Genomic DNA, 7,766 nt, shown 5'->3' with positions numbered 1-7,766 from the left:
TGTGTGTGTGTGTGTGTGTGTGTGTGTGTGTGTGTGTGTGTGTGTGTACACTGCTGTGGGCCCCTGCATCTGGGAGCTGGTGTGCAGGACATTGCGGGCAGGTATACTGTGCATGGAAGCCAGTATGTAGACTGTGTGTGCCTGTCTGCTGAGCCCCGTTCTGGCTGTTGGTGCACACACCTGGACACGCCTGCACTGCTGGGCACATAAGTGTACACCTTCATGGAGCAGACGTGTGTGTGCACAGCGTCAGGTCTAGCAGGGCATCTGCCCAGGTGTGGGTGTCCCTGTTGGTCTTCCAGACCCCCGATCTCACCTCTCCCCAGAGCGTTCCTCTCTGCAACCACCCCTTCTGAGGGCCTGGCTTCCCCACTCCCCAAACCCAGGGGCTTCATACGTCTCCTGATGTCTCTCAGCATAGGCAGCTCTGTCCCTCAGATAACAGCTAAGCCTGCCCAGTCCCTCCCGCCGCTGGTCCTAGCCCCGCCCTCAGAGCCCAGGAATCCTGGGACCATCCCTGTCCTGCCCTCCATCTTGCCTTCTCTCTCTTACCCGCCTCTCTGTTCCCCATGTTTCCCACCACATTCTGTTTCTCTCCCTCCTTCTCCCTATCTTTCACTGTCACTCTCTCTCTCTGGGTCTCAGTTTCTCCCTCCCCTCCTCTGCCCCTCTGTCTCCACCCATCTCTGTCTCTCTGGCTTTCTCAGTTCCTGTCACCTAACCCCACTTCTTTCATTCACTCATCCTCCCTCCTCTCTTCATCCCTGCTCCTCATCGGTCACTGTGCTCCACTCTCTCCGGATCCCTTTCTCTACAGCCTGTGCCTTCTCCCTAACTAGAATCTTAACTCACTCTCTCCTTCATTTGCTCTCATCTTTTTTTTTTTTTTTTTTTTTGCGGTACGCGGGCCTCTCACTGTTGTGGCCTCTCCCGTTGCGGAGCACAGGCTCCGGACGCGCAGGCTCAGCGGCCATGGCTCACGGGCCCAGCTGCTCCGCGGCATGTGGGATCTTCCCGGACCGGGGCACGAACCCGTGTCCCCTGCATCGGCAGGCGGACTCTCAACCACTGCGCCACCAGGGAAGCCCCTGCTCTCATCTTTTAACTTTAGTTCTGGTGTCTTTGGTCACAAAGCTGCTTGTAACTACATCATGCTCAAAAAGGTACCAATCTTACAAAAATAATAAATAAGTAAATAAATAAAAAAGAGAAATGTACCAATGTTTTCCTTCATGCTTTTCACATGTGTTTTTTTTTCAAGAGGCCTTTGCCTCTCCTGGGTCAGGAACATATTCCCCTAGGTTTCTGTCAATGCCTCTGTGTACAGTGTGAGGTAGGGATCTGGTTTCCCTGAGGGGTAACCAGTTCTCACGGTGCTGGATACTGTGTGTCCTCGGCCTGCTGGTCTGAAACGGCACTTCTGTTATCTACTAAATTCTGACCCTTCTCACTGCCTGTCCCATTCTCTTCCCTTGGGGCCCTGTTTGTCTCTCCCTGTCTCACCCTGTCACCTCACATTTCTGTCTCCGTCTCTCCCCGGGTCCCTGTCTTAAAACTTATCTCCCAGGATCTCTGTCTGCGTTTCTGTTCCTGCATCCTTGTTTCTTACTTCCTCTGCTTCAGTCTCCCCTCCCACCCAACCTGTCCGCCCCCACACCTTGGATGAGCTCACGCAGGGCAGCGTAGCGGCGGTTACGCAGGCGGGTGCGCAAGGTGCGGGGTCGGGTGCTGCCTTGCCGGGCCACTTCGGCACAGTAGAAGTCCGCACGGTGGTCACCGCGCAAGTGGCCAAAGCAGGCCAGGTGCTCCTCCCGGAGGCCCGTGCGGAAGCGCTCCAGGAACACCAGTGGCTTCTCATGGTACAGCTGGCCCAAGATGGCCACCTTCTCCTGCTCGGTCAGGTCGGGCTCGCCCTGCTGCTGGCTGCACACGGGCAGGCGGCTGGCCGCCACGGCGTGCAGCATAGCACTCACTGCCGCGTCCTCGACCTCTGAGAGGTCAGTGTCTAGGGCCCTTGGCGCTCCTTCTGCTGCTTCTGCCTTGTCCTGGGGTCTGGATGGGACCGGCGTCCAGCTCAGCTCCCCCCAGTGCCCAGGACTGGGCTCCGTGCAGCCTGTGGGGAGAGGGAAGATCAGCCAGTCCGGGGATGGGAAAGCGGATGGGGCAGTGGGTGAAAGGGAGTGGGTGCTCACTCACTCACTCATTTCACATTTATTGAGCACCTCCTATATTCTGGGCACCCTTCTAGGCCCTAGAGATACCACAGTAAGCAAGCGATTGACAGTTTAGTGGGGAACGCAGGCATGTGAAAACATAGTTAGTGAAAACATATAGTGTGTTAGGTGGTTCCAAGAGCTGTGTAGGAAAATAAAAAGGGAAGGAGGAGGGAATGGGGGTGAGGCTGCAATTTTGAATGGACAGTCAGAGAAGGCCTTGCCCAAAAGGCGACATTTCAGTAGAGACCTGAGGTGGTGAGGGACTGAGCCATGAGATTTCTGTGGGAACTGGCAGAGGGAACAGCTAGTGCAAAGGCCCTGAGACAGTGTGCTTGGTGTATTTACTTGGTCCTTGACCACTTCATTCATTGATTCACTCAATTTTGCCTTTTCCCTTGCTCACGAAATCATCAATACATTCACTAACGCGTTCACTCACTCACTCATTCATTCTCTCCTACTCATTTGCATATCCATCCAACCACTCTTCAGCAACTCTACATCTATGCCGGGCCCTGAGCTGGGCAATGCTGAGGATCCCCGGAGGGATCCAGTTCAGCCCCCAGGGAGCACCCTGTCTGATGGGGAAAGACAGGCAAGGTCAAAGACAGCACAGGCACTGGGAACAGAAAAGCTGAGCGCTGGGCAAACCCTGGTGCAAGCTGCTTCTCAAAAGTGGTGGCAACTGGAGCAAGGCTACAGCAAGCAGGAAATAAGTGAGGACAGGAGGTACAGACAACTCCTTCAGCTTGGCTAGGGTGGGGAAGAGAAAGAGGGTGGTGATTATAGGCACAACGGGTTTCAGGGAGGGTTTTTTTTTTTTCGGTACGCGGGCCTCTCACTGTTGTGGCCTCTCCCGTTGCGGAGAACAGGCTCCGGACGCGCAGGCTCAGCGGCCATGGCTCACGGGCCCAGCCGCTCCGCGGCATGTGGGATCCTCCTGGACCAGGGCACGAACCCGCGTGCCCTGCATCGGCAGGCGGACTCCCAACCACTGCGCCACCAGGGAAGCCCCTCAGGGAGGGTTTTAATGACTGAGGCAAGAGAAGACTGGGCTGGACCAGGTAAAGGGGCTGTGGAGGAGGGGACAGGAGGGGGTCGTGGTTAAAAAGACGCTTGGGAGGCCGAGTAGGACAAGTCATTGGAATGAAGGGCTGGGAGGTGAGGGAGGTATCCAGTTAAGGTACAGGGCTCTTGCCAGTGGACTGGTCAAACTGTCCCTGACACAGAGACATGGATGAGGAGCAAGGCTGGGGGAAGATGCTGAGGCCGGTTTGGGACATGGACGGTATGACAGGCCCAGGAGACATCCAAGGGGAGGCATTTACAAGACTGCTGGTACATGGGAGACTTCTCAGGGGAGAAGTGCGCTGGGGACTGAGTTATGGGAGTCGTCAGAGCAAAGAACAGAAGTAAAGCTGAAGGAAATAAGAAGTCGTGGGGAGGGTGGGGGGAGTGTGTAAAGTATGGAAAGAGAAGAGGGGCCAAGAAACAGTCCTAACTGGATGGGGAGAAGACATGTCTGTGAAGGAGACTGTGAGAGGCTAAAAAATGGCCCCCAAAAGATAGTCACGCCTTAATTCCTGGAACCCGTGAATGTTACCTTACATGGCCAAAAAAAAAAAAAAGGGGGGGGGGTCTTGGCATATATGATTAAATTATGGATCTTGAGATAGGGGGATTATCTTGGATTATCCAGTTGGGCCCTAAACGCCATTACAAGTGTCCTATAAGAGGGAGATTTGACACACACAGAGGAGAACACAAGGTGAAGACAGACAGAAGCAGAGATTGGAGTGATGTGGCCACAAACCGAGGAATGCCAGGAGCCACCAGAAGCTGGAAAAGGTGAGGAATGGGTTCTCCCTTAGAGCCTCTGAGGGAGCTCTCCATGGCCCTGCTGACACCTTGATTTCAACCCAGTGATACTGACCTCAGACTTCTGGCTTCCAGAACTGTGCGAGAATAAATTTCTGTTGTTTTAAGCCACCCAGTTTGTGGTCGTTTGTTACAACAGCCCCAGGAAACTAACACTGGCTGAGCAGGAGCCCGAGAGATAGGAAGGATATCAGAAGGAGTGGCGTCACAGAAACCAAGGGAATATTTTCAAGAAGGATGGAGGGGTCAATGGCATTGAATTCTCCAAGTAGTCTAATAAGGAAAAAACTGAACAGGGTGACTCAGTTTAACTACACAGGGAGGTCACTGCGGACCCCGATGGGTGCAGTTTCTGAAGGTAAAAGCCAGACTGCAGTGGGTGGGTAGTGAGGAAATGGAGGCAAGTGTGCATGACTCTTTGGAGAAGATAAATGGTATCTGGAAGGCAGCATGGAATCAAGGGATAGATTTCCTTTTTAGGTTAAAGCTTTTTTCTTATTATGGAAACTTTCAAACATGCACATAAGTAGAAAGTACAATGACCCCCCCCCCACACACCATATATCCATCATCCAGCTTCAAAAATGACCAATTCTTGTCCAGTGATGTTTCAACCAACCTCTCAACCGCACCTCACCCCACACGGGATTACTCTGAAGCACCAGGATAGAATTTTTTTTTTTTTTCTGTGGTAGGTACGCGGGCCTCTCTCTGTTGTGGCCTCTCCCGTTGCGGAGCACAGGCTCCGGACGCGCAGGCTCAGCGGCCATGGCTCACGGGCCCAGCCGCTCCGCCGCATGTGGGATCTTCCCGGATCGGGGCACGAACCCGTGTCCCCTGCATCGGCAGGCGGACTCTCAACCACTGCGCCACCAGGGAAGCCCCCAGGATAGAATTTTAAGATGAGCAAAACAAAAGCATTTTAGGTACTGATGGGGAGGCACCAGAAGAGATAAAGAAACTGGCAAAAGAGAGAGATGGGGGAGCACGGAAACGGATTAACGACCCTGAGGAAGCAGATGGGACTGTGGACTTTCGGAGAACGGGAATTAGAATGAAATGGGGGGAGCCGTTAGTATGGTCTAAGTAGAGTTTGCATGAGACAGGAGGAAGCAAGGGAAGGAGGTAACTTAAGAAGCACGGTTGGCTGGGACAATGGGAGAGCCCAGGACAGAGACGTTTATGCTAGCCTGAGAGCTTGGTAAGGAACTAGATTAGCCTAGGACACGGAAAGAGCCGGCTGGAACTTGGAAGAGGTTAATTTCGGGGGAGGGGATGGGGTAAAGGAGGTCAGCCTGCAACGAAAGGGGTTAATCTGACAAAGTGGTGAAGGGAACAGTTAGGGCCGAGGGCAGGTGTCCCCCTTTTTTTGGTTGTTTTTTTGTTTTTTTTTGCGGTACGCGGGCCTCTCACTGTTGTGGCCTCTCCCGTTGCGGAGCACAGGCTCCGGACGCGCAGGCTCAGCGGCCATGGCTCACGGGCCCAGCCACTCCACGGCATGTGGGATCTTCCCGGACCGGGGCACGAGCCCGTGTCCTCTGCATCGGAAGGCGGACTCTCAACCACTGCGCCACCAGGGAAGCCCAGGTGTCCCCTTTTGAAGAGTCCTCCTTCGCCTTCACGGGGAATCATTTCCCAGTGACACCGCAACTCCACCCTCCCGCCGCCTCCGCGTGGCCAGGACCTCACCTTCACCGGGTTCCGTCGCCGCCGTCGCAGTCGCAGTCGCTACGTCCTCCATCCCGATTCTCTACGACTTGTTACGTGCTGTGGCAGGCTCCGCACACCATACCCACCCCAGGTCCTCAGCGGCCACTTCCGGCCGAGCACACTCCCGGGGCCGGGTGCCCCGCAGCACCAGGAACCAAAGTTCCGGGACGAAGTTGGATTTTCCTATGCGCATGCGTGCTTCCGCCCGGCCCCGCCCACCCCAGGCAGGAAAAGGGCACCAGGGTCAGATAGATTCTTCCGGCACGCCGCACCCCCGCAATTTGAACCGCTGCGAAACTGGACTATCAAGAGGGAAGGCCTTGTTCACCCTGTGACTGCTGTGACTCCAGAGCCCAGCATGCTTAATTTGGGGATGAATGTTTTGAATGACCACCCTCCAGGGCCTCTGAGGGCTTGGGCTCTGGTTTAGACCCCAGGCTATCATATTTCTTCACCACCTCAAGAATATTTACTAAGGCTTGTCGCTTGCTTCTGTCATCACACCCAGTCCCTGCTTAGCATGAGATAGGTGGTGAGATCAGACTCAACTTCCCACTTTGTGCTCCCAGGACCTGAAGAATCTTCAGGTGTGGAGAGACCTTGGTCCTGATTTGCCCTACGTGACGGGTAGGGACTCACATTCAAGTGTTACCAGTGCCCTGAGTGGGCCGGGCTGATGGACCCAGAGGTCCAGCCAAGGGAGCTGCCCACCCCAGCCTGGAGGGCCATGGGAAGGTTCTTTTCTGAGAGTAAAGGACACCCAAAATGAGACCGGAAAAATGATCAGGAATCAGGATAAGAGGGAGGTAGAGAAGGGTCTCATGTAGGAGGATGGGCAAGGCAAACCCCTGGAGAGGAAGGCAGGCATCAGTAGTTCTGGTTGCTTCTGTATGGCCAGGTAATAGGAAAGGAGTTCTAACTTGAAGGTCATGATCGGGCTGCAAGGATTGGAAAACCTCACAAATCTTTATGCAAAATTCAACCAACCTCTCAACCGTACACATGTATTTCCAAGGCAGAAGTTCATGGCATTTAGATTCTGAAAGGGATTTGTGATTCCCCTAGAACAAACTAGTGATCTTAAGTTTGAAAGGGGAGTGGTAAAAGGTAATGCCAGTGAGGTCACCAGGGGCCAGGCATGTGGAGCCTGTAAGCCATATTAAGTAGCTTGAGCTCCTTTATCCTGTGGGGAGTGAGCAGGGGGGTATCAGGGTAAGGGACTGGAGGTCAGAGAGATCTGTGAGGAGGCTGATGCAGTAACCCAGATATTAAGGCCAAAGGCAGAGGAATAACTTCCCGTTTGCATTCCCAGGATAAGGGATCTGGAAGAAAGTGGCTCATTTGTCACTTGGGATAGATGGAGACTGACTACACTTAAGACATATTGCCAGGAGAGGCCAGCAGAGGGCACTGTTGCCCAACACATGGACCTGCAGGGAAGGGGACTTCCCAGCCTAGAGGACCTGAGGCCCTCCCTAGGGAGAGGCCACTCTAGGATTCCCTTTAGCCCAACTAGCCATCAACCTTGGCTCCGCCTCATGTTCAGATGCCTTGCATCTGACCTCAAAAGTAGTCAACCATCTTCCTCCCTGTTTTGTAGCCTGTGTTCCCTTCACAAGGCTCTGAGACAGTTCCTGTGAGGGAAGAGATGGAGCTGAACTGGCTGCTCCTGTGCCCCAGCCTTGTCCCTCACAAGGGGCCAGGAATACAGCATGCCTAAGGGGATTGAAGAAATGACTCAAGTTGCTGGGGAAGGAGGATAGGCTGTGGGGATGCAATCAGAAAGTCTTTTTTTTTTTTTGCAGTACGTGGGCCTCTCACTGTTGTGGCCTCTCCTGTTGCGGAGCACGGGCTCCGGACGCGCAGGCTCAGCGGCCATGGCTCACGGGCCCAGCCGCTCCGCGGCATGTGGGATCCTCCCAGACCGGGCACGAACCCGTGTCCCCTGCATCGGCAGGCGGA

The 7,766-nt window shown here is 54.3% G+C and overlaps 1 protein-coding gene across 2 annotated transcripts in view; it reads right to left on the bottom strand.

Annotated features, from left to right (window-relative positions):
- Nucleotides 1-7,632, bottom strand: part of CCDC97 (coiled-coil domain containing 97) — a 13,057-nt gene extending 5,425 nt beyond the window's left edge. The window contains exons 1-2 of one of the 2 annotated variants that reach the window (XM_027079623.1): nucleotides 5,784-7,632; nucleotides 1,658-2,113 (exon numbers count right to left, since the gene is read on the bottom strand). In XM_027079623.1, coding sequence (XP_026935424.1) covers nucleotides 1,658-2,113; nucleotides 5,784-5,835 — 508 coding nt within the window. In that variant the 5' untranslated portion in view covers nucleotides 5,836-7,632. Of the gene's footprint in view, nucleotides 1-1,657; nucleotides 2,114-5,507; nucleotides 5,554-5,783 lie in introns of those variants that run through there. The other variant, XM_027079624.1, reaches the window with a different exon arrangement.
- Nucleotides 7,633-7,766: the final 134 nt, after the last annotated feature.

The sequence above is a fragment of the Aethalodelphis obliquidens genome, unplaced genomic scaffold, assembly GCF_003676395.1.
Source record: "Aethalodelphis obliquidens isolate GAN/ISIS:26980383/991018 unplaced genomic scaffold, ASM367639v1 scaffold43, whole genome shotgun sequence".
Taxonomy (NCBI): Eukaryota; Metazoa; Chordata; class Mammalia; order Artiodactyla; family Delphinidae; genus Aethalodelphis; species Aethalodelphis obliquidens.
This window is presented reverse-complemented; position numbering and strand designations above follow the sequence as displayed.